Source organism: Diaphorina citri, unplaced genomic scaffold (assembly GCF_000475195.1).
Source record: "Diaphorina citri unplaced genomic scaffold, Diaci psyllid genome assembly version 1.1 scaffold233, whole genome shotgun sequence".
NCBI lineage: Eukaryota > Metazoa > Arthropoda > Insecta > Hemiptera > Psyllidae > Diaphorina > Diaphorina citri.
Window position 1 is genome coordinate 158,930 of NW_007377670.1, and position 25,869 is coordinate 184,798.

The 25,869-nt window shown below is 39.9% G+C and overlaps 2 protein-coding genes across 2 annotated transcripts; both read left to right on the forward strand.

Moving 5' to 3' along the window:
- Positions 1 to 9,942: 9,942 nt before the first annotated feature.
- On the forward strand, positions 9,943 to 13,826 carry LOC103506404 (dual specificity protein phosphatase Mpk3-like). Its single transcript, XM_008470790.3, has 4 exons — positions 9,943 to 9,963; positions 10,157 to 10,292; positions 11,223 to 11,452; positions 11,952 to 13,826. The coding sequence occupies exons 1-4, from the start codon at positions 9,943 to 9,945 to the stop codon at positions 12,126 to 12,128; spliced, it is 564 nt and encodes a 187-aa protein (XP_008469012.1). The 3' UTR covers positions 12,129 to 13,826.
- Positions 13,827 to 16,899: 3,073 nt separating this feature from the next.
- On the forward strand, positions 16,900 to 21,406 carry LOC103506405 (dual specificity protein phosphatase 6-like). The gene is made up of 3 exons (XM_008470791.1): positions 16,900 to 16,986; positions 20,430 to 20,565; positions 21,300 to 21,406. Exons 1-3 carry the CDS (start codon positions 16,900 to 16,902, stop codon positions 21,404 to 21,406), a joined length of 330 nt encoding a protein of 109 aa, XP_008469013.1.
- Positions 21,407 to 25,869: the final 4,463 nt, after the last annotated feature.

Here is a 25,869-nt window from a genome sequence, read left to right on the forward strand (position 1 = left end):
CCAAGGATAACCCAGTCAGAAATCAGCATTTAAACATTTATTAAATCTCAATTATTCATGAAATAGACTAGAATAATACTTTAATAGGTTTAAACTTTGGATTACAAAGTGTGAACCCAGGCTGTTTATGTTTAAATATTGGAGTCTTGAAAAGTATGCAACGGTGGCAACAACTTTGAGAAGCACTTTTGCAATAATATGTCTTGGTACTTTGTATCCAAAATGTCTGCAATAATGCACATTTCACAGATTTTATGAATTGTCATTGGATTGGTCTTATTTGCTGTGATTCATATCATAAGACAGTATAGGTACATATTCGTAAATTATTTTGTTTAATTTTGTGGTTGTCTGTGGTTAGCTTCTGCTAAAATTTTTATTTATTAGAAATGTTTAACATCCCTCTTCATGTCTACCATCATCACTTTACATACTTGTAGATCAATAAAATTTCCAATCAATGTTTATTTTACATTAAAATTGCCTTTTTATTGCTAGTAAATTTAATGAAATTAGGATCTCACATGGTCACCTGTCTAGATCCTCACCACGCAAAATATTGCTCAAACACGCCTGCCTTGTAAGCGCTAGGTTGCACGTTCGATTCCCGCCCGGGGCGAACATTATCCCTAAGGGATATAGTTCGTTCTCGGAACGGCTGACTTTCTCCTACCCCGCCGTCCTTCTCCCTTCGATTTTTGGACGACAAGACTTCAGTTCCCTCTTTAAAACAGTTCCCTCTGTGAAAAAAAAGGAAAAAAAACTTCACAGGATATCGCGGGATATCACAACCCCTGTATATTCGAGCCTGTATCTTCCTACCTTTATCTACGGATATAGTTCGTTCTCGGAACGGCTTCTCCTACCCCGCCCTCCTTCTCCCTTCGATTTTTGGACGACAAGACTTCAGTAGTTACAGTTCCCTCTATCAAACCTCTTTAAAACAGTTCCCTCTATGAAAAAAAAAAGGAAAAAAAAAAACTTCACAGGATATCGCGGGATATCACAACCCCTGTATATTCGAGCCTGTATCTTCCTACCTTTATCTAGGTCATATGGCGAAAAGGAAGAGGGAGGGAGAGAAAAGGGAAGTGGCGAGAACGTGGGTTTTAAAATGAGGGGGTTGAAAATTGCACTCGAGCATTTCAGAATAAAGCAAGGGGTGTACTCCTTCTCCCTTCGATTTTTGGACGACAAGACTTCAGTAGTTACAGTTCCCTCTATGAAAAAAAAGGAAAAAAAACTTCACAGGATATCGCGGGATATCACAACCCCTGTATATTCGAGCCTGTATCTTCCTACCTTTATCTAGGTCATATGGCGAAAAGGAAGAGGGAGGGAGAAAAGGGAAGTGGCGAGAACGTGGGTTTTAAAATGAGGGGGTTGAAAATTGCACTCGAGCATTTCAGAATAAAGCAAGGGGTGTAAAGCGAAGAGAAGATGAAAAAGAATAAAATGGGAAAGGCCAAGGCAGAAAGGAGGTAAAATTAAAGCGACGCGACGCGTATTACAGAAGAGTCCATGATGGTACTTTATACATTTTAGATTATAATCTGAAATACATGAGAAAAAAAATAATGGACTCTTGAGTGGAAGGTAACCACTAGGCAAGGTTAACACCGCATCGGGCGATAACACCCAAATAAACGAGGATAAAATTCCATGCCTCGGCTGGGAACGAACCCACACCCTCCTGTTTACCAAGTGAGCGTCTTGACCACTACGCCACGAAGGCAGGGTCCTAATAATGATAAAATAGCCATGAACGCTCGCCTGATAAACAAGAGAGCGTGGGTTCAATCCCAGCCGAGGCGAGGTATGGACTTTTGTCCTTTATTTATTCAGAAATACGTCTGAAACGGAAATACAATACAGAAATACGTCTGAAACGGACGTCGGACTCATCGACCCGAAATGGAAGAGAAAAGGAAGACAGGATAGGAGAAAGCCAGCCGTTCCGAGAACGAACATTATCCGGGCAGGATAACATCCGCCCCGGGCGGGAATCGATCCCGCGACCTAGCGCCTACAAAGCAAACGCGTTACCAACCAAGAGGCAACTAGGTTGGCTCAGACTTCCCGAAATGGAAGAGAAAAGGAAGACAGTATAGGAAAAAGCCAGCCGTTCCGAGAACGAACATTATCCGGTCAGGATAACATCCGCCCCGGGCGGGAATCGATCCCGCGGCCTAGCGCCTACAAAGCAAACGCGTTACCAACCAAGAGGCAACTAGGTTGGCTCAGACTAGTTAAGTTTACTTTTTTGACGGACCGGTGCGGGCTCGTGCAACATTGAGGGCGATTTTTTTTTATCTGAATTCCCTTTGGGGATAAGCTATTATTATTATTTTAAGAAGAGCGGAAATTTCCTGTTCTGCACGGCCGTAGCTCGGAGCGGTGTCGGACTATAGTGTGCTCTCCTACCAACGTCGCCGATGACAGTCGTCCGTGTCGCGAACTCTAGGTACCTACTGGGTCACTGGGAAGGATGCGGTGCGGGCTTGGTGCGGTTATGTGTCTCGACCTTAAACGGTACACGGCGGTACCCTATATCTCAGGGGTTTCCAACTTCCATTTGTATGCGGGCCACATGCTACATTGGGAGGTATGCGAACTCTAGGCTAGGTCACTGGGAAGCACGCGGTGCGGGCTCGGTGCGGTTATGTGTCCCGACCTTAAACAGTACACGGCGGTACCCTATATCTCAGGAGTTTCCAACTTCCATTTGTATGCGGGCCACATGCTACATAGGGAGGTACTTCGCGGGCCACATATTATGTACATAGGGGAGCACCCCCAAACTTTTCAGAAATGGAGTCTGATCGAATTTTGAGCGTCGCGGGCGAAATTTTTTTCAAAGATTATTCGAAGATTTCTGCCTTTTTTTTACATTTAGGTACCTAAGTTTTGTACAAATCTCAAAAAGCTTCGCGGGCCACGAAAATGGTCTGGCGGGCCACGGGCCGCTGGTTGGACACCCCTACTATATCTTCGTTATCTACACCCATAGCTAAGGTAGGTAGGTAAGCCTGGTGTGTAGGTACGTGGTAGGTAGTTGGTAAGTGCTTTAGTAGGAAGTCTAGGTAGTAGGTACCGATTAATATCTGCGAGTATACCTACCTAGATGAGATACAGCTATACCTACCTATGTACATTGAGACACGGAGATTTATCTTGACAATGTTCACCTGCCTTATTCACAGGTAAATTAATATTAGAATATCCAGGTATTCATTCATTTTCATCACGGAAGTGCGAGCTCTATATAGGTGTTATGTCATATCCTTCCTGTCATAGGCTCTGTCCCCATTCTAATTATTTCCTTCCTATTCTATTGATTTATGTTTCCCCTCTACCACTAACCGACAAAACCCTTGACAGCGACAACATTGGCGTATAGAAAGTGTGAATAGGTAGGTAGATCTTTTACTTTTTTTGCTGGCAATGCTGGCGGGTAAAATGGAAGTTGAATAAGTTGATCATTCATACAGAATGGGGATGAGTCATGGTTCACAGTACTGAACCTGCGCAGTACACATTTGTTCGTTATTCATTCATGCCGTGGTAGTTGGTAAGTGCTTTAGTAGGAAGTCTAGGTAGTAGGTACCGATTAATATCTGCGAGTTTACCTACCTAGATGAGATACAGCTATACCTACCTACATTGAGACACGGAGATTTATCTTGACAATGTTCACCTGCCTTATTCACAGGTAAATCAATATTAGAATATCCAGGTATTCATTCATTTTCATCACGGAAGTGCGAGCTCTATATAGGTGTTATGTCATATCCTTCCTGTCATAGGCTCTGTCCCCATTCTAATTATTTCCTTCCTATTCTATTGATTTATGTTTCCCCTCTACCACTAACCGACAAAACCCTCGACAGCGACAACATTGGCGTATAGAAAGTGTGAATAGGTAGGTACATAGGTCTTTTACTTTTTTGCTGGCGGGTAAAATGGAAGTTGATCATTCATACAGAATGGGGATGAGTCATGGTTCACAGTACTGAACCTGCGCAGTACACAGGTAATAGGTAGGTAGGTCTTTTGTCTTTTACTTTTTTTTGCTGGCGGGTAAAATGGAAGTTGATCATTCATACAGAATGGGGATGAGTCATGGTTCACAGTACTGAACCTGCGCAGTACGTAATAGGTATAGGTAGGTAGGTCTTTTACTTTTTTTTTTGCTGGCGGGTAAAATGGAAGTTGATCATTCATACAGAATGGGGATGAGTCATGGTTCACAGTACTGAACCTGCGCAGTACACATTTGTTCGTTATTCATTCATGCCAGTAGCCACTCTTCAGTTCCAATGCCTGTTTCCTGCGACACCTCACTCTGTTTTACCTAATTTCATACGATTTTTTGCATTTTTGTATTCCAAAACGTGATACAGGACTCGAACCACCCACGCATTCATTTCAGTTTTAGTCAATGAAATATTTTTCTCGACGCTGATTGGTTGAGTAGAGTCACGTGACCTCAAAACTGATGGATGTGGCGGGGTGAAGGCCACGGGTATTGAATAAACCGAGAGGGACTTTTTCTCGCGCCTGTGGGACTTTTTATCTCCCACGAGGGAATTATTTTTGAATGAACTTTGTGTGGTGCGTGGGATTTTATAAATTTTGTTTCTTTGCTTTGCTTCAATATGATTATATTTCCTTTCGTACGTAGGAGGATAAGAACCTCCTTCATTCAAGTACCTTAGGATTAGGACGTCTATAAATAAATGAGGCAGACTGATTGAAGTGGTGGCTTTTCAAGTTTCAAGAGTGCTAACGAACACAAAACATTTTAGTGCGATCCGACAATCACTGCTTATCTAAAATCGGCTAGTCGGCCACACTGTCACATGTACAGTTTTTTTTAAGAGGGAAAGGTTGACAAAGGGAAAGGTAACTGCTAAGGTATTATCGTCCCGAAATCAAAGAGATAAGGAAGACAGGATAGGAAAAAGCTAGCCGTTCCGAGAACGAACATTATCCCATCAGGATAAATTCGGCCACGGGCGGGAATCGAACCCGCGGCCTATCGCTTACAAGGCAGACGCGCTACCGCTACCAACTAAGCGAACTAGGCTGGTTAATCTGGCTACTGGCTATACGTACAAGTTTAGCCACACTGTCATGTCACAGTGCAAGTGCTTACTGTCTATAGATAGGATGATAGGTCACCTAAAAGTAGGGGAAAGAACTCCTTAAAGGACTCAGGTTTCATTTAACAACACTCTCCAGAAGGTATCCTACATACCTGGGTGTAGGTACAATGTACATGGTACATATTGTAGACTACACTTTTTTTTCTTTTTTTTTTTCACCGCGAATTCTATAAAATTGCAGACACCGCGTTCCGTGTTAGTCTTTTCTAGGTAGGTACCAATTAGCATACCTCTGTCAATCAAATGGGTAGGTTCTCTTGTAGACTACACTTTTTTTTCTATAAAATTGCAGACACCGCGTTCCGTGTTAGTCTTTTCTAGGTAGGTACCAATTAGCATACCTCTGTCAATCAAATGGGTAGGTATACCTACACCGCCTATCCTATACCTACTCTCGTGAAACTGGTGAGGAATGTGACCTGTATACTTTATACTTGGAACTAGAATAATTAGGTAAATCTGTGACCCATGGGTAGCTATTGGTCGAATGGCAGATATCTCCATATTAGTACATTAATTTAAAATAATTCTCTTCAGATAAACCGTGGTGGACCAATAAGCACATTAGGTAGGTATTCTAGCAAATATCGGGTTTTTTTAATCCGCTGTAAGTAGTCCATTTTGGTACAAAGCCTTCTGCTCTAGGCTAGGGACTTGAAGGGTCATTTCCATTTCCACCCTTACCAATAGCCCAAGTAGATCGAAGTAAGACTACATTTCAGTTGGTTAAAGTTACCTTAGGCGAGATCTGTATGCCTATCGTAATTAAATTTTTAAATCAGTAGGTATTATAAACACAATAGGTACTTGTCTCGCGTTTTTTTTTCTGGACACACAGGGGGGGGGGAAGAGAGCCTTTCCATGTCCTCTAACTGAGGTGTTGGAAGGATTCAGTGAGGTCCTCACCATGTGCAGACGCCGCTCCGTTGCTGCTTTTCGTCTTATCTGCACGCTCGGGCTCCCTCTGTGTCTCGGTTTAAGTAAGTATGTAGTGTTATTAAGGTAAGTAGTGTTTACCAAACAAATTATTAAGTTGAGCAGGGAGGTCTAAACTGAGGTGCAGAAATGAGGTTGAGGAAAACCGAAAGAATCCCTCTATTTTTCTTCCAAAGTTCATTCATCTGATAAGAAGTGGTAGCATCCTGTAGAAAGAGTTATAGAGAAATCCAGCTCTGCACAATGGAGAAAAATCTGGTGTTCTCTAACTGAGGTGTTGGAAGGATTCAGTGAGGTCCTCACCATGTGCAGACGTCGCTCCGTTGCTGCTCTTCGTCTGCACGCTCGGGCTCCTTCTGCGTCTCTGTTAAAGTAAGTATGTAGTGTTATTAAGGTAAGTAGTGTTTACCAAACAAATTATTAAGGTGAGTAGGAGGTCTAAACTGAGGTGCAGAAATGAGGTTGAGGAAAACCGAAAAGAAGCCCTCTCTCTCTTTTTCTTCCATAGTTCATTCATCTGATAAGAAGTGGTAGCATCCTGTAGAAAGAGTTATAGAGAAATCCAGCTCTGCACAATGGAGAAAAATCTGGTGTGAACACCACACGACTTTCTATTACATTACAGAAATACAAATGAAGGAAAGTAAAAATTGGATCGAAAAATTTCGACTTTTTTCAATTCGGAAATTATTAAATTGAAAGTTGTCACATTGCTCTGCGACGAATTTTTTCCTGATATACTGTAAATAGTACTTACAGATCATGGGCTAAAAATCACGTTTTTCCCCATAGAATAAGGCAATAGAAAGCAAGAATCGAGCAAAACGCAACACAAGAGAGAGAGAGAAGAGGAAATGGAATTTCAACTCAATATTCTTTAACCATGATCGAATAAACTATGGGCTAAAAAATTCCCGGAGGGACGGGCCCAGCTTGTTCCCCATAGAATAAGGCAATAGAAAGCAAGAATCGAGCAAAACGCAACACAAGAGAGAGAGAGAAGAGGAAATGGAATTTCAACTCACTGATGTCTTACTTCCTACACTTGGACTTACGAAGAAGAATATTATTATTTGTGAATATTTGATGATGGGCTAAAAATCACGTTTTTCCCCATAGAATAAGGCAATAGAAAGCAAGAATCGAGCAAAACGCAACACGAGAGAGAGAGAAGAGGAAATGGAATTTCAACTCACTGATGTCTTACTTCCTACACTTGGACTTGCGAAGAAGAATATTATTATTATTTGTGAATATTATTATTCTCAGCATAGTATTTCTTGGAAATTTTGTTCATATTGTACCGAGTTCAAGGTACCTACACCTATCCTATACCTACTCTCGTGAAACTGGTGAGGAATGTGACCTGTACCTGCAACTAGAATAATTAGGTAAATCCGTGACCCATGGGTAGCTATTGGTCAAATGGCAGTTATCTCCATATTAGTACATTAATTTAAAATAATTCTCTTCAGATAAACCGTGCTATTTGTGAATATTATTATTCTCAGCATAGTATTTCTTGGAAATTTTGTTCATATTGTACCGAGTTCAATGTGAATATTATTATTCTCAGCATAGTATTTCTTGGAAATTTTGTTCATATTGTACCGAGTTCAAGTTTTATAAGACTCTCGAGTTTGACTTGTCGAACATGTGTATTTATTATAAGCACATCAGGTCTGGATTTAGCATTTTATATTTCCAAGCACGAGGCCGCGTGGCATTCCTTATTTTAAACGAAATGGAAAGAATACTTTACAATAGAGTAGAAAGTGAAAAGTGACATTTTCTCTAAACGTTTCGCTCTCGAATCTAATTGATGAAAGCAGGGAAATTGTATGACTTGCCCTGGTCCCTGGGTACAGCTGCTTTTTCAGAGTTAACATTTCATACAATAGAATAGAATGTGAAAAGTGACATTTTCTCTAAACGTTTTGCTCTCGAATCTAATTGATGAAAGCAGGGAAATTGTATGACTTGCCCTGGTCCCTGGGTACAGCTGCTTTTTCAGAGTTAACATTTCAAACGATAGAATAGGAAGTGAAAAGTGACATTTTCTCTAGACGTCCCGCTTTCGAATCTAATTTATGAAAGCAGGGAAATTGTATGACTTGCCCTGGGTACAGCTGCTTTTTCAGAGTTAACATTTCAATGTGGCCACATTAGAGTCATTAGACCAATAAGTACATTAGGTAGGTATTCTAGCAAAAATCGGGTTTTTTAATCCGCTGTAAGTAGTCCATTTTGGTACAAAGCTTTCTGCTCTAGGCTAGGGACTTGAAGGGTCATGTCCATTTCCACCCTTACCAATAGCCCAAGTAGATCGAAGTAAGACTACATTTCAGTAGGTTAAAGTTACCTTAGGCGAGATCTGTATGCCTATCGTAAATTTTTAAATCAGTAGGTATTATAAACACAATAGGTACTTGCCTCGCGTTTTTTTTTCTGGACACACAGGGGGGGGGGAGAGAGCGAGGCGTGAATGGCCGGAACCAGATGTTTCCTCTCTGTTCTAAATTGAGTGAAATAAATCATTTTTGTGTACACAAATTTCATTGGCCAATGTGCTCTCATTTCCTAAATACATAAAATGAATAAACACATACGAACTATGAGGCATGATGTGGATTTGGTTCAATTCATACATTTCTGATGATGTTGAAGCTGATTAGTTTGATTTCTAAGAAAGGAAAAATAATGAATTTCTCAACAATGAATGCAATTCCTCAAATATCAATAATCAACATTTTAATTTAATCAACTTCCATTTACATGTCCTTTAGGCACGCACTACCCTCAACAATGAATGCAATTCCTCAAATATCAATAATCAACATTTTAATTTAATCAACTTCCATTTACATGTCCTTTAGGCACGCACTATAGAGATGTCAGTTGTGATGTTTTGAATAAATATTCACGTTACACATAAATGAAAGAACTTTGGTGAACTTAAAGTACATAAGTGGTGCTTAATGAACTGTTAGCTTAGAACAAAATGTCCTATTAATTAAGCTAGTAGAACTGGACAGCCGCAGCCGGCTATAGTGGTCAGGATGCTTGTTTGGGAAACAGGTTGAGTCCCGGAGTAAAGTATAATGTGGGAATTCCGAAAACTGGGTGGTAACCCGTAAAGGCCCCTCAAAGTCAAAGTTTGATGGCGATACTAGAGATATCTATTGTACGTGCTCGGTTCTAGTCGATGAGCTAATCCAAATAAATTGAAACATATCTCGAAAATGTTGGCCAAATGTTTCCCTGAGGCGTAGGTAGCATCAGATTAATATCCAAGTATCTTGTGACGAGATTAACACGGGCTATTCATTTCATTCATGTAAAGTGCAAGAACATTGCACAAACACACCGGAGTAAAGTATAATGTGGGAATAAGACCAATGTGCAATCCGTTCGGAACAATATACAATTAACAGGAACACAGTGTAGTGCAAGCCGTACGTTGTACTTACCTCGGGAATAATAGCTAATCTCCTAAGTTCAGACTAGTAATTGGAAGAGATAGGTATACAGTTCTATAGCGGTGAGTTGATTTTAATATACATTACTATTATACAGAGGTTAATTGGTCAATTGCAAAAAAAACACCTGTGCCTTAGTTATAGTGGTCAGGATGCTTGTTTGGGAAACAGGTTGAGTCCCGGCCAAGGCATGGAATTTTATCCTTGTTTGTTTTGAGAATCTGACCACTTAATAGGTACCTACCTAATTATAATTAGGTATGGCAATGCAGTTATAGAGCTCTGAGGGTTATGTAGGACCCGGGCATTAACCTCACTAGTAAATTTTAGGACCCTGTGTCCTATTCCAGTCGATTATTATGGACAAACTAGCTGATTGCGTAAAGTGTCTTGGAACCACAAGACTACCACAGGACTTATTGCAAAGCAGAAGTATTATAGGTACCTCGAATAAACAGGAAATGAGATTTTCGACAGAATTCGACTATAACCCCTATATCCTACTGAAGTCCCGATATATTCGGTTATTCGGCAGGCAAATGTCTAATCTGATGTTGATATCTTTGTTTGCAGTATGTGCTGAATGTAACGGCTGATCTCCCTAACGTGTTTGAAGCTACGGGCTCCATCAAGTACATGCAGATCCCCATAGCTGACCATTGGAGTCAAAACTTAGCCACGTACTTTCCTCAAGCCATACAGTTCATAGGTAAGATTTCTACCAGACAGTTAACGAGTTAACATAATGATTCGGCAAATGCCGAGTGCGTGGAAACGCAACGGCACCGATCGCTATGTGCATTTATATTATACAAAGCTACTCATTTTCCTAACGAGGCTGAGTGGGTACCGCAAACGCCTGTCACGGAATCAATCATTTGCATGATACAAATTAATAAATTAAACCACCAGTCACGTGATTCCGAGCATATGTACTTCGAGCTTGTAATTAATCTTGAATTAGAATGAAAAACGTGACAATGTTGTCCGATTGTTTTTTTCTTTTTCGTGTGCCATATGTTTGAGAATGTTGAACTTGAATCATTCTCTGTTGAATGCCTTAATTTTGTAAAATTTGAGGTAGGTTAGGGGGAGGGGGCTTAAACTAAGCCCCCTCCCCCCTGTACTTCTTAAAATCCCATATCTGCAAATAAGTCCTTTTCAATTATAATAGAACTAGCCGAAACCCGTCGCTTCGCTCCGGATTTCTGCTAGTAAATTCCTAAGGCATGGCCGTTCATGTCACTCATCCATTTAGTGGTCTTGCTCGGCGTAGCTTAACAAAAACGAACCGGAAAATAGCCTATAAAATTTTTCTCGCCCGTATGCTAAGACCAGCCACTCACTATCACGTAGACCTGGTCAGGTCTACCTGATAGTGTGTGCTCATCAGGTAGACCTAACAGGCGGACCTGACCAGCCGTACCTATCTGTCAGGTCTACCTGATAGTGTGTGTGGTATTAGGCGGACCTTTTCAGTCGTACCTGTCTGTCAGTTTTACCTGATAGTGAGTGTACTCATCAGGTATCAGGTAGTCCTAACTTGCGGACATTTTCAGCCACACCTGTCAGGTCTACCTGATAGTGTGTGGCTGGGCTAAGGGTTCAAAATTTAATCACTCTCATTGCACATTCACAGAAGAGGCGCGTAGTCAGGACACGGGGGTACTGGTGCATTGTCTCGCGGGGGTGTCACGCTCTGTCACTATCACAGTGGCGTACCTCATGTCCGCCCTGCGTCTCTCACTCAACGATGCGTTCACATTGGTGCGCGCGCGCAAATCCAACATCGCGCCCAACTTTCACTTCATGGAGCAACTCAACTCGTTCGAGAAAGAGCTCATGGAGGCGCGTCTTCAACAACAAGAGGTAGATAACATTGTGCTTGTGGTAGCTTGACAGTTTTATTTACTCACCCTCCGGATGTACAGGTTCATGTTGAAACGCACTTTGAGCTTTTATGAAAAAACCCGATTTTATGTAATGGTAGATGCATGAAAAGCGTCGAAAAAAAGGACAAATATTATGAAAAACGTCGAAAAATGTAGTGACAGAGATGTAACATGAGACAGTAGACTCGGAGGTTTCTCTTGAGGCTATGGTTTCATTGGATCCGTTCCATGCCTTGGCCGGGAAGTCGTATTCAATAGAACCGCGGTCTGAGATTTGGTTATTTTTAGACCTCAAGTAACTACTCTGGAATAAACTAGTTTTTTTGAGACAGGAATAGGGGGGGGGTGGAAGAGTGCAGAAAAAAATTGTCAGTAAGACTAATTTAAATAAAATGAAAAAAATGTGAGGGGAAAAAATTGTATAAACAACGAACAAGTACTCACACATTCCCTCTCCTATTCTCCCTCCCCTATAGGCGGCAGACAAGTGTGACAGCTGTGGTCGCCCCAAATCCTCCGCGTCTGACCCGTGCACCGCCTGCGTGGTGACCAGTGCCGGCTCCACGTCCTATCTGAGCCCCCTGTCCATCATAGGCCAGAGTCCAGACTCGGGGATCGAATTTGACCGTTGGACCCCGGGAACGGGTGGATGAAATTCGGCCCCCCCTGAGGGCGAACAGGGGGTGTACGACCCTGCTCCCTCCAAATATACGTTCTAACCTTCCCTTCTCTGCCCCCTCCAACTCCCCCCCTTTCACGTCCCCCTACCTTCAATGTGCCACAAGGGTGTTGATTGTGGTGTGCTTCGACCCACTCTCTCGAGGGTGATTCATAAGTCCCCACAAAAAAATCAAGGGCCGTATTTCTTCAATGAGACCAGTTCCAAATTTCAACTTGACAATTTTGTCTTCAGTTCGTTTTTTCACCATAACTCTCGAACTGGTTATCCAATTTTATTATTGGACGAAAATTTCAATTCAAACATTATTTTTATTTATTTAATTTAGTACAGATAAGTTGATAAAAATACACTGTCAGCTAAGGCTAAAATGTCCCATTAAGTCAATAGACAATGATAATAAGAGCCTGCTATTGATCACTTGGTACCCTCACGGGAACAAACAATCTCCCGGGATAAAATATCCAATCACATGAAGTTCCATAATCAGCACCCATCCCCACACGTGTCTAGTACTCCCTACTAGGCGATTATTGTAGATCCTCCCCAATTGTTTCCCCTCCTTCCCTCTTATTAAAATTGTTTTTTAGTTCGTTCACCTTTTGTTGTAGTTTGTAAGCTCTATCTCTCCTTGAATTCCCTATGATTAGTAGAGAAAACGTGCCAAAATGTTCTGAGTTGTTAATTTAATGTTTGACTTGAAGAGATTTATTGAAGTTTTTGGTTCATGATAAGTATCCCATTTTTCTTTGCCCTAATCAAGTTTTCCCAAAGCTAATCAAACTTGATAGTTCAAATTTTCTTACATAGAGAACCAGGTTATACGTGGTTCTTTTTATATTGTCTTTGATTAGACTGAACTAAAATCTTGGTTAGGGCAAACGAAAAATTGACTTGTTTAGGCCGAAAATTGTCGACTATAGGATGTAAATTGAAACCGTATTCTTCTTGAAAGATTCTTCAATTTCTATCCTTAACTGTTGTCCGACACTTCGACTTAGTATTCCAATAGATTACATTTAAATTTAAGAATTTAGTCCACATACAAATCGGTAGTAATTCTTATTTGGGTCGACATTGCGTACAACAATTTTATAACTAGTAAGTTTTTTATTTGTCTTTATTTTTTACGATCATTATTATTTATTAAATTTATTTGAACCCAAAAGTTTCGTTAAGAAATTCTGATAATTTGAAAGCTCTAGTAACAGTACTATATCGACTGTTAGGTGGTTCCAGTGGCCCATTACTAAAAGGACTTCAGAAATCTCAATCCTAATGCGACAAATTTTGACATAAGAGACTTTTTACTTTGCGTGAGGAGTGAGAAGTCTTTTTGGAAATGGGCATTATCTGATATTCATTGACATAAATAAAATGGAAAGGGGATATTTATATGACATCCATTCTCCCTTTTAATAGCACATTCAGTTTGACAACAGGGTCAAAATTTGGTCACCCTGAAAGGATATGAAACCACGAATGTTTTGACCTACACTTTTCTAAATAAATAAAAATGTTTTGACCACTGCCAAGAAGAAATGTAATTGCTGGTCAGTTGCATTTTTCTTTCTCTTTGCTGCAATGGTGGTTCACATGACACGTCAAGTTACCGCGAAATGTACCATACTTGTCTTACTGGCTTGGGGACCAATAAAAACATACAATGGGGCTCAACCACTTTTTTTTTCTTCGCTGATAAAGGAAGTTCGAAACACGCTGATTGCAATAGAAATGCTTAAAATTTCATTATTAAGATCGGTGCAAAGCTTGGCGGCATGTTGCCGCTTTTTGGCGTTTTTTTTTGTAATTTAACAATATCTCAGGAATGGAATGAGCTAGAAACTTGAAATTTGGTATGTAGTCCACAAATGTGACAAGGATGCAACGTTTGGTTAAGATAGGTGCTGCGGTTGGCGGTATTTTGACCGCTTTTTGGCGGTTTTCGACCGTTTTTTGGCGGTTTTCAGCTATACTGACTATTAGGTTAGAGATATTGTAAAAGTTACAATAGAACAACACTCAAATAAGCATCATTCAATAGGATAAGGAAAGTCGTGTGATGTTCACACCAGGTTTTTTTTATATTCTTAACTCTTCTAATGTTCAACTCAGTTTGTAGGTACAACTTTTGGGGTTGCTCACGATGCACAAAATGGATTAGTTGCACAAATTTATATCATTATTCTTGAGCTTTTCTAAATGGAGATGTGAACTTGTGTATTGTTTTAGTTTGACAAATGTGCCACAATTTTCTACATACATTTATTTTCGCTTCTTAAACTCTTTTCGGGCACTCTTGATCTTTTGTTGTGTTCAATTTTTGTGCAATTTGCCTCGGTCAAGGAATAATTTTGTAGTAGGTATGTATTTTTTTTTTTTTTTTTTTTTTTTTTTTTTTGAAAAAGATAAGCTCTGCACGTCACACGTCATCACTAGGGGAGGAAACCAATTCGGTCACTAGGAACTCCGCTTACCACTTATCAGTGTTATCACTTATCACTTTTTTTATGCTATTTTAAAACCTTCTTCAGATCTTGAGGTGTTGAGATGTTTCTGTTCGAGAACAATTTGAGACATTTATGAGGTTTCTCCTCGGCTAGAATCGGTATAGAATCCAGGTTAGGATTGGATTATCCGATCCTACCCTCTTTTCTACCCGGATACAATCCTATTCTGGTTACTAGGATTACCGGATTTTCCGGTGCTAATCGACATTTATTGTTTCAAGCTCTATCCGTTAAGTTGTACTTCCCAGGACTGGATTTACATTTTTGCCGTTTCTAGGTCGGGCAGCCTATTCCTAAATATGCCCCTGCTACTAACGGCCACTCAGGGTAGGAGAAAGCAGGCCATTACGAGAACGAACCTCATTTGTTAAAGATAAATTCTGTCCCGGGCGGGAAACGAATTTGGCGACCTAGTCCTTCCAAGGCAGGCTAAGCTATTCTGGTTACTAGGATTACCGGATTTTCCGGTGCTGATCGACATTTAATGTTTCAAGCTCTTTCCGTTAAGTTGTACTTCCCAGGACTGGATTTACATTTTTGCCGTTTCCAGGTCCGGGCAGCCTATTCCTAAATACGCCCCTGCTACTAACGACCACTCAGGGTAGGAGAAAGCAGGCCATTCCAAGAACGAACCTCATTTGTTAAAGATAAATGTTGTCCCGGGCGGGAAACGAATTTGGCGACCTAGTCCTTCCAAGGCAGGCTAACTTCCTAGCTAGCTAAGCTGGCTCCTGTGGAGTGATTACTTGAAAAATAATAATGCTGGATAACTGGATATTGGAAATTATGTCATTTCATCCCCCCCTCTCCCCTAAGTTAATGAACTTCAGATAGGCTGCCTCTTCTTAAAGTCTCGAGTTTCCACATCCCGATTTAGGAGGCTGGGGATCTGGAAAAGCATTAATAGGTTAACCCTAGTTGAAGGTTGAAGAAAGATCATCTGATCCGGTTCTGCGAGATATTGTAAAAGTTGGGGTAAAAGAACACTCAAATAAGCATCATTCAATAGGATAAGGACTAATTTTTTCGTACCTATGTTTTGACACCTAAAATTGACGCGTTTTTCTACTTTAATTAATGTTTACCACGTTAGAGTCGTTAAGATGGATCTATCGTTTTTTGTAGATACCTACTGTAGTACCGTATACCAATAGGTAAGTATTAGCTGGATGCGGAGTCTGGAGGTAAACAACTGCATACGTGTAAACAATCAAGTAGGTATTTACTGAACTTTATTTGTTTACCAGATAGGTATACCTACCTAGCCGGTCAGTAAACAATTTTTTCATCACCTGTTTCATAAACTCCCGGTTCTGAAGAGGTCAAATGAAAAGAAAGACTAACGTTACTACGCACGTAATTACGCTAATAATAGATGTGTAGGTACCTAATCAAAATTTCCAGAAAAACAATTACGAGCGTGAATAAAAAAAATAATGATTCAGTAATTAAATGAAGTAAATTTTCCGGTTCTGAAGAGGTCAAATGAAAAGAAAGACTAACGTTACTACGCACGTAATTACGCTAATAATAGACGTGTAGGTACCTAATCAAAATTTCCAGAAAAACAATTACGAGCGTGAATAAAAAAAATAATGATTCAGTAATTAAATGAAGTAAATTTCTGGATTCTTTGTTTTAGTAGTTTTCGACGAGTGTTATCTAAAATTTTATTATAACTTGTTTCATGATAGGTAATTATTGTTATCAAAAGGTATGTCAACCAGTAGGTAGATATGGCAGTCATAAAAACAGCTATTATAACTAAAATTATAACTTGTTTCATGATAGGTAATTATTGTTATCAAAAGGTATGTCAACCAGTAGGTAGATATGGCAGTCATAAAAACAGCTATTTTCATATCGTCATCTAACTACTAACTATCCTGTTTGAGCCCCCTAACTGTACACCTTTACAGTCATCACCTCATCAGCCATGTTTGAGATATTTAGGTAGGTAACTATATTACGTATCCGTGATGTAAAGAGGATTGCCTACTCAACCAATTAGCAGGATTAGCTAAAACATTAGATAGTAGGTTACCAGTAAAGCTTAAGTAAAATGTAACATTCTACCTAGGTACTCGAAAAGTCATCTCAATCTCTAGACTCGAAAGACCCAGGTTCGATCCTCGGAAATCCGAATTCAATGCGGGAATCGGATATGGTCAAATGACCAAAACGGCCTGAGTACGTTAGTCAAGTACGTAGAGTAGGTACTACATAATATCTATAATGGTCCAAGGGTCACCATCACTACCGCTGATCTCGCCGGCCGGTAGATATTCTCTAGGTCCGTCGCACAGTCGGAACGTGGGTTACGTGGGTGACGGAAAAAGCTTCTGCCCTAGGTCTGAAGCTTTTTCCCCCCACACAACCGACATTATGTGTTACTTTGATGTGATGAAAACAGACAAATGAACTTGGATCACTTTGTTCTGTTAAACCTTTGGTTTTGTTTTTTAATTTGTTCATTTTTACAAAACTCTACCTTTATCACTGCGTTTGGAAAGTCCAGCCCTTAGTGCGCAAAAAATCCCCTGTTTTTTGACCTCTCGCTAATTCATCGGGTTGTTTGATTCTTGTTTACGTTTCTCATATGTTTGTTTGTTGTTGAAAGAGCAGAGAGACTAAGGTCTGAAGCCTTTTCCCCCATACAACCGACATTATGTGTTACTTTGATCCGATGAAACAGACAAATGAACTTACATCACTTTGTTCTGTTAAACCTTTAGTTTTGTCTTTTAATTTGTTTATTTTTACAAAACTCTACCTTTATCACTGCGTTTGGAAAGTCCAGCCCTTAGTGCGCAAAAAAATCCCCTGTTTTTTGACCTCTCGCTAATTCATCGGGTTGTTTGATTCTTGTTTACGTTTCTCATATGTTTGTTGTTATTGAACACCGCCATTACGACGCATTGAGTTGTTTTACGCGACGTTTGCTGTTTTATTTTGCTGACACTGGCAGAAAGCCATCTGTTTTTCCTCATCGCCTAACGAGACTGCTAGTGTAGACGAAATATTTTGCCGTCTCTCTCTCTTTCTCTCTCACGTGTTCTTCATCTTGTTGGGTTTTTGCCTACCTTCTTGATAAATTAGCTTATTTTTTCCTCTCTTTTTAATGCGTTTCATTAGCATCTTGCGTATCTCCAATTGAAATGAAAACAATATGAATAAATGGGACAACGTGTTTTGATGTGTCTTGGACCTCACTTTCGGTGCTGGTACTTTTTTTTGATCTGATGATCGCTTTGTGATCGAGGACTCAGGTTGTCAGCAATTGAAGTGTAAATTTGTAAAAACAAAGGCAGAATTTCGATGTCTTGGACCTCACTTTCCGTGCTGGTACTTTTTTTTGATCTGATGATCGCTTTGTGATCGAGGACTCAGGTTGTCAGCAATTGAAGTGTAAATTTGTAAAAACAATGGCAGAATTTCGTAATTCCGAGTAAAGTCTTGAATCATCAGGGTTTGAGGACGGGGGATTTTCTTCCTTTCGAACAGACCGAACAGTTAAAGAATGCTCGTAGTTGGAGCTAAAGCGAAATTTTCGTCAGTTTATTCTGTTTATCTACCGTCGTACCTTCATCAGTTTCAGTAGAGAAATCGAAACAAAAACTCTTGCTTTTTACCCATCCCCTTGGTACTAATTCTGACTAGATTATCACCAAATCTTGTTCCGTTGGTGTTGGTACCTATTAATTCTGGATGGTAGTAAAAGTGTTAAATTAATTACATATTTAACGATCTGATGATCGCTTTGTGATCGAGTACTCAGGTTGTCAGCAATTGAAGTGTAAATTTGTAAAAACAAAGGCAGAATTTCGTAACCCCGAGTAAAGTCTTGAATCATCAGGGTTCGAGAACGGGGTATTTTCTTTCTTTCGAACAGACCGAACAGTTGAAGAATGCTCGTAGTTGGAGCTAAAGCGAAATTTTCGTCAGTTTATTCTGTTTATCTACCGTCGTACCTTCATCAATTTCAGTAGAGAAATCGGAACAAAAACTCTTGCTTTTTACCCATCCCCTTGGTACTAATTCTGATTAGATTATCACCAAATCTTGTTCCGTTGGTGTTGGTACCTATTAATTTTGGATGGTAGTAAAAGTGTTAAATTAATTACATATTTAACTGGTAAATATTGTTTTGTTTTTAGCCCGTCCTTCCTTTATTATTACGACAGTAATAAAAAAAGGTATAAGGGATGGGCTATTGTATTCGCTTCGGTGTCTGTCTGTCCCCATTGAAGGACTTATCCAAACCTGGTCGACCTATATATATATCAAATTAAAGGTCTTTTTACCAGGAACACGAAAGTGGTGGTGCAAATTTTGTCCAGAGAACCATAAAGTCAGAACCATGTTGGAATCTTTGGAGACATCAGAGAGAGTAGAGGGAGATCAGGAAGAGAGAACCTTCCAATCTGAAATCAGAAGAGAGAATGAGCTCTGACAAAAATCTAGGTCTAAAGAAACCTGTACGTGCTGGGTTCTAATCCATGAGCTAATCCAAATAAAACAACACATCTCAAAAATGTTGGCCAAATGTTTCCCTGAGGCGTAGGTAGCATCAGATTAATATCCAAATATCTTGAGACGAGATTAACACGGGCTATTCATTTCTTTCATGTAAAGTGCAAGAACATTGCACAAACACACCGGAGTAAAGTATAATGTGGGAATAAGACCAATGTGCAATCCGTTCGGAACAATATACAATTAACAGGAACACAGTGTAGTGCAAGCCGTACGTTGTACTTACGAGTACCTCGGGAATAATAGCTAATCTCCTAAGTTCAGACTAGTAATTGGAAGAGATAGGTATACAGTTCTATAGCGGTGAGTTGATTTTAATATGCATTACTATTATACAGAGGTTAATTGGTCAATTGCAAAAAAACACCTGTGCCTTAGTTATAGTGGTCAGGATGCTTGTTTGGGAAACAGGTTGAGTCCCGGCCAAGGCATGGAATTTTATCCTTGTTTGTTTTGAGAATCTGACCACGTAATAGGTACCTCTAATTATAATTAGGTATGGCAATGCAGTTATAGAGCTCTGAGGGTTATGTAGGTGAGAAAAGACCCGGCCATTAACCTCACTAGTAAATTTTTAGGACCCTGTGTCCTATTCCAGTCGACTATTATGGACAAACTAGCTGATTGCGTAAAGTGTCTTGGAACCACAAGACTACCACAGAAGTATTATACCTCGAATAAACAGGAAATGAGATTTTCGACAGAATTCGACTATAACCCCCAGCATCGTTGGTTCAGTGGTAGAATGCTCGCCTGCCCCACTCTTATATCCTACTGAACTCCCGATATATTCGGCGGGCAAATGTCTAATCTGATGTTGATATCTTTGTTTGCAGTATGTGCTGAATGTAACGGCTGATCTCCCTAACGTGTTTGAAGCTACGGGCATGGAATTTTATCCTTGTTTGTTTTGAGAATTCAATGCAGTTATAGAGCTCTGAGGGTTATGTAGGTGAGAAAAGCCCTGGGCATTAACCTCACTAGTAAATTTTAGGACCCTTTGTCCTATTCCAGTCGATTATTATGGACAAACTAGCTGATTGCGTAAAGTGTCTTGGAACCACAAGACTACCACAGGACTTATTGCAAAGCAGAAGTATTATAGGTACCTCGAATAAACAGGAAATGAGATTTTCGACAGAATTCGACTATAACTCTTATATCCTACTGAAGTCCCGATATATTCGGCGGGCAAATGTCTAATCTGATGTTGATGTCTTTGTTTGCAGTATGTGCTGAATGTAACGGCTGATCTCCCTAACGTGTTTGAAGCTACGGGCTCCATCAAGTACATGCAGATCCCCATAGCTGACCATTGGAGTCAAAACTTAGCCACGTACTTTCCTCAAGCCATACAGTTCATAGGTAAGATTTCTACTAGACAGTTGACATAATGATGCGGCAAATGCCGAGTGCGTGGAAACGCAACGGCACCGATCGCTATGTGCATTTCTATTATACAAAGTTACTCATTTTCCTAACGAGGCTGAGTGGGCACCGCAAATGCCTGTCACGGAATCAATCATTTGCATGATACAAATTAATAAATTAAACCACCAGTCACGTGATTCCGAGCATATGTACTTCGAGCTTGCAAAGGTCCCGATTTTTCTCGCCCGTATGCTAAGACCAGCCACTCACTATCACGTAGATCTGGTCAGGTCTACCTGATAGTGTGTGCTCATCAGGTAGACCTAACAGGCGGACCTGATCAGGCGTACCTGTCTATCAGGTCTACCTGATCAGGCGTACCTGTCTATCAGGTCTACCTGATAGTGTGTGCTCATCAGGTATCAGGCGGACCTTTTCAGTCGTACCTGTCTGTCAGTTTTACCTGATAGTGAGTGTACTCATCAGGTATCAGGTAGTCCTAACTTGCGGACATTTTAGTGTACTCATCAGGTATCAGGTAGTCCTAACTTGCGGACATTTTCAGCCACACCTGTCAGGTCTACCTGATAGTGTGTAGCTGGCCTAAGGGTTCAAAATTTAATCACTCTCATTGCACATTCACAGAGGAGGCGCGTAGTCAGGACACGGGGGTACTGGTGCATTGCCTAAGGGTTCAAAATTTAATCATTCTCATTGCACATTCACAGAGGAGGCGCGTAGTCAGGACACGGGGGTACTGGTGCATTGTCTCGCGGGGGTGTCACGCTCTGTCACTATTTACCAGGAATACGAGATTTGTCGCGACGACCTATGAACTCAAAGCGAGAAAGTTTTAGATATCACTTCAGTCGATAATTTAAGACCGGTTTTAGCGTCACCTGTGTTAAGCTACGACGAAAAAGGCCAATAAATGGATGGGTGACTCAAACATTATATTGGGAATAAAGGGAGAACGGGCTCTAGTCTTGATTTTAAATCATTACATGAAAGTAAAATCAAAAAATCAAATCTGGAATAAAGGGAGAACGGGCTTGATTTTAATCATTACATGAAAGTAAAATCAAAAAATCAAATCAAGAATAACAATAAACTGAATATTAAACAAATTAGGTAGGTACATAGGTACTGATTTTCTCTAATCACTATGGGCTAAAAAATTCCCGGAGGGACGGACCCTGCTTGTTTACCTTTCTTCTTGTTTATCAGACGTCATATCAAATCAGACCACTTTAGTATATATAAAGAAAATATTACATACAACCTTCACACCTACTGTAAGATATGAGAAACAAATAGCGTCATACTGTCTGAATGACAATACCTACATATTAGGGACTAACTTTCGGAGGTTGTGGAATGAATTGATAATGAAACTAGAAGAAAAGGGGTTTATGTAGTATTGTAGGTACTTCTCACGGTCCCAGTAGTGCAGTTGCCAAGGGATTCATAACTGAGGGGACTTCCTTTCCAAATGATCAAGGCATCTAGGAACAGTCATCCTTGTTGTTGTCTTGTGTGCAGTTGCCAAGGGATTCATAACTGAGGGGACTTCCTTTCCAAAAGATCTAGGCATCTAGGAACAGTCATCCTTGTTTTTGTCTTGTGTAGAAAGTTTTGTTGACCATTTCTTCTATATTACTCATTGTAGTCATTGTTAGGTTGTTTTTGATAATGCCCTTGTTTGACGTCGATCAACTTGCATATTTCCTCTGAAGACTACAAAGAAGATGAATAAATTGGCGATTGGTGTACCTACCGTACAACTATGTATGTACTTACGTCATATTGATAATAAACCAGACACAATGTCACATGGAGAACAGACAAGTTAGTGATAAGCTCTGCACGTCACACGTCATCACTAGGGGAGGAAACCAATTCGGTCACTAGGAACTCCGCTTACCACTTATCAGTGTTACTAAGGCAAAATTCGCATCAACAAAACACCAGACCTCAATAGGACACCTCGAGTTTATATTCTGAGCATACTCCGTCGATGTGGATGTGGAAATGAATCCAATGATTTAGCAAGACGTCATCCTGCCCTCCTTAATCAAAAGGCAGTATATCCAAATTCCTAACTTTTCAGGAAACGTCATTGAAGTTTTTGGCAGTCATTTCTGAGACCTGTGCCAGGGATGGGGGGGGGGTGGACGAGTGCAGAAAAAAATTGTCAGTAAGACTGATTTAAATAAAATGAAAAAAATGTGAGGGGAAAAAATTGTATAAACAACGAACAAGTACTCACACATTCCCTCTCCTATTCTCCCTCCCCTATAGGCGGCAGACAAGTGTGACAGCTGTGGTCGCCCCAAATCCTCCGCGTCTGACCCGTGCACCGCCTGCGTGGTGACCAGTGCCGGCTCCACGTCCTATCTGAGCCCCCTGTCCATCATAGGCCAGAGTCCAGACTCGGGGATCGAATTTGACCGTTGGACCCCGGGAACGGGTGGATGAAATTCGGCCCCCCCTGAGGGCGAACAGGGGGTGTACGACCCTGCTCCCTCCAAATATACGTTCTAACCTTCCCTTCTCTGCCCCCTCCAACTCCCCCCCTTTCACGTCCCCCTACCTTCAATGTGCCACAAGGGTGTTGATTGTGGTGTGCTTCGACCCACTCTCTCGAGGGTGATTCAGAAGTCCCCACAAAAAAAAATCAAGGGCCGTATTTCTTCAATGAGACCAGTTCCAAATTTCAACTTGACAATTTTGTCTTCAGTTCGTTTTTTCACCATAACTCTCGAACTGGTTATCCAATTTTGCTATTGGACGAAAAAAAGCAAACATTATTTTTATTTATTTAATTTAGTATAGATAAGTTGATAAAAATATACTGTCAGCTAAGGCTAAAATGTCCCATTAAGTCAATAGACAATGATAATAAGAGCCTGCTATTGATCACTTGGTACCCTCACGGGAACAAACCATCTCCCGGGATAAAATATCCAATCACATGAAGTTCCATAATCAGCACCCATCCCCACACATGTCTAGTACTCCCTACTAGACGATTATTGTAGATCCTCCCCAATTGTCTCCCCTCCTTCCCTCTTATTAAAATTGTTTTTTAGTTCGTTCCCCTTTTGTTGTAGTTTGTAAGCTCTATCTCTCCTTGAATTCCCTATGATTAGTAGAGAAAACGTGCCAAAATGTTCTGAGTTGTTCATTTAATGTTTGACTTGAAGAGATTTATTGAAGTTTTTGGTTCATGATAAGTATCCCATTTTTCTTTGTCCTAGCCAAGTTTTCCCAAAGCTAACCAAACTTGATAGTTCAAATTTTTCTTACATTGAAAACCAGGTTATACTTGATACATTTTATGTTCTCTTTGGTTAGACTGAACTAAATCTTGATTAGGGCAAGAAAAAATTGACTTGATTAGGCCGAAAAAAATGTCGACTATAGGATGTAAATTGAAACCGTATTCTTCTTGAAAGATTCTTCAATTTCTATCCTTAACTGTTGTCCGACACTTCGACTTTAAGTCAATAGACAATGATAATAAGAGCCTGCTATTGATCACTTGGTACCCTCACGGGAACAAACAATCTCCCGGGATAAAATATCCAATCACATGAAGTTCCATAATCAGCACCCATCCCCACACGTGTCTAGTACTCCCTACTAGGCGATTATTTTAGATCCTCCCCAACATGTCTCCCCTCCTTCCCTCTTATTAAAATTGTTTTTTAGTTCGTTCACCTTTTGTTGTAGTTTGTAAGCTCTCATGTCTCCCCTCCTTCCCTCTTATTAAAATTGTTTTTTAGTTCGTTCACCTTTTGTTGTAGTTTGTAAGCTCTATCTCTCCTTGAATTCCCTATGATTAGTAGAGAAAACGTGCCAAAATGTTCTGAGTTGTTAATTTAATGTTTGACTTGAAGAGATTTATTGAAGTTTTTGGTTCATGATAAGTATCCCATTTTTCTTTGCCCTAATCAAGTTTTCCCAAAGCTAATCAAACTTGATAGTTCAAATTTTCTTACATAGAGAACCAGGTTATACGTGGTTCTTTTTATATTGTCTTTGATTAGACTGAACTAAAATCTTGGTTAGGGCAAACGAAAAATTGACTTGTTTAGGCCGAAAATTGTCGACTATAGGATGTAAATTGAAACCGTATTCTTCTTGAAAGATTCTTCAATTTCTATCCTTAACTGTTGTCCGACACTTCGACTTAGTATTCCAATAGATTACATTTAAATTTAAGAATTTAGTCCACATACAAATCGGTAGTAATTCTTATTTGGGTCGACATTGCGTACAACAATTTTATAACTAGTAAGTTTTTTATTTGTCTTTATTTTTTACGATCATTATTATTTATTAAATTTATTTGAACCCAAAAGTTTCGTTAAGAAATTCTATCTAGTAAGTTTTTTATTTGTCTTTATTTTTTACGATCATTATTATTTATTAAATTTATTTGAACCCAAAAGTTTCGTTAAGTAACTAATCTAGTAAGTTTTTTATTTGTCTTTATTTTTTACGATCATTATTATTTATTAAATTTATTTGAACCCAAAAGTTTCGTTAAGAAATTCTGATAATTTGAAAGCTCTAGTAACAGTACTATATCGACTGTTAGGTGGTTCCAGTGGCCCATTACTAAAAGGACTTCAGAAATCTCAATCCTAATGCGACAAATTTTGACATAAGAGACTTTTTACTTTGCGTGAGGAGTGAGAAGTCTTTTTGGAAATGGGCATTATCTGATATTCATCGACATAAATAAAATGGAAAGGGGATATTTTTATGACATCCATTCTCCCTTTTAATAGCACATTCAGTTTGACAACAGGGTCAAAATTTGGTCACCCTGAAAGGATATGAAACCACGAATGTTTAAACCTACACTTTGCGAAATAAATAAAAATGTTTTGACCACTGCCAAGAAGAAATGTAATTGCTGGTCAGTTGCATTTTTTTTCTCCTTGCTTCAATGGTGGTTCACATGAGACGTCAAGCTACCGCCAAATGTACCATACTTGTCTTACTGGCTTGGGTACCAATAAAAACATACAACTGAAAGTTTATTGACAATGTTATAAAGCAAGTTTTTCCCCTAAAATATTGACCGAAAACCTTGAAACTTCACTTCGTGTTAATATAGACCGGGTGGCATTTCGAACTTTTGACGTTCGCGCACCTCCCGGCACGCTTGATTCTAAAAGCTAATGCTTGTGTTAGTTCGCGGTATCCGCGGTTGGTTCGCGGTATCCGCGGTCAGTTCGCGGTATCCGCGGTAAAAATTGTTGTCATTTGGTTGTGCCCCATTGA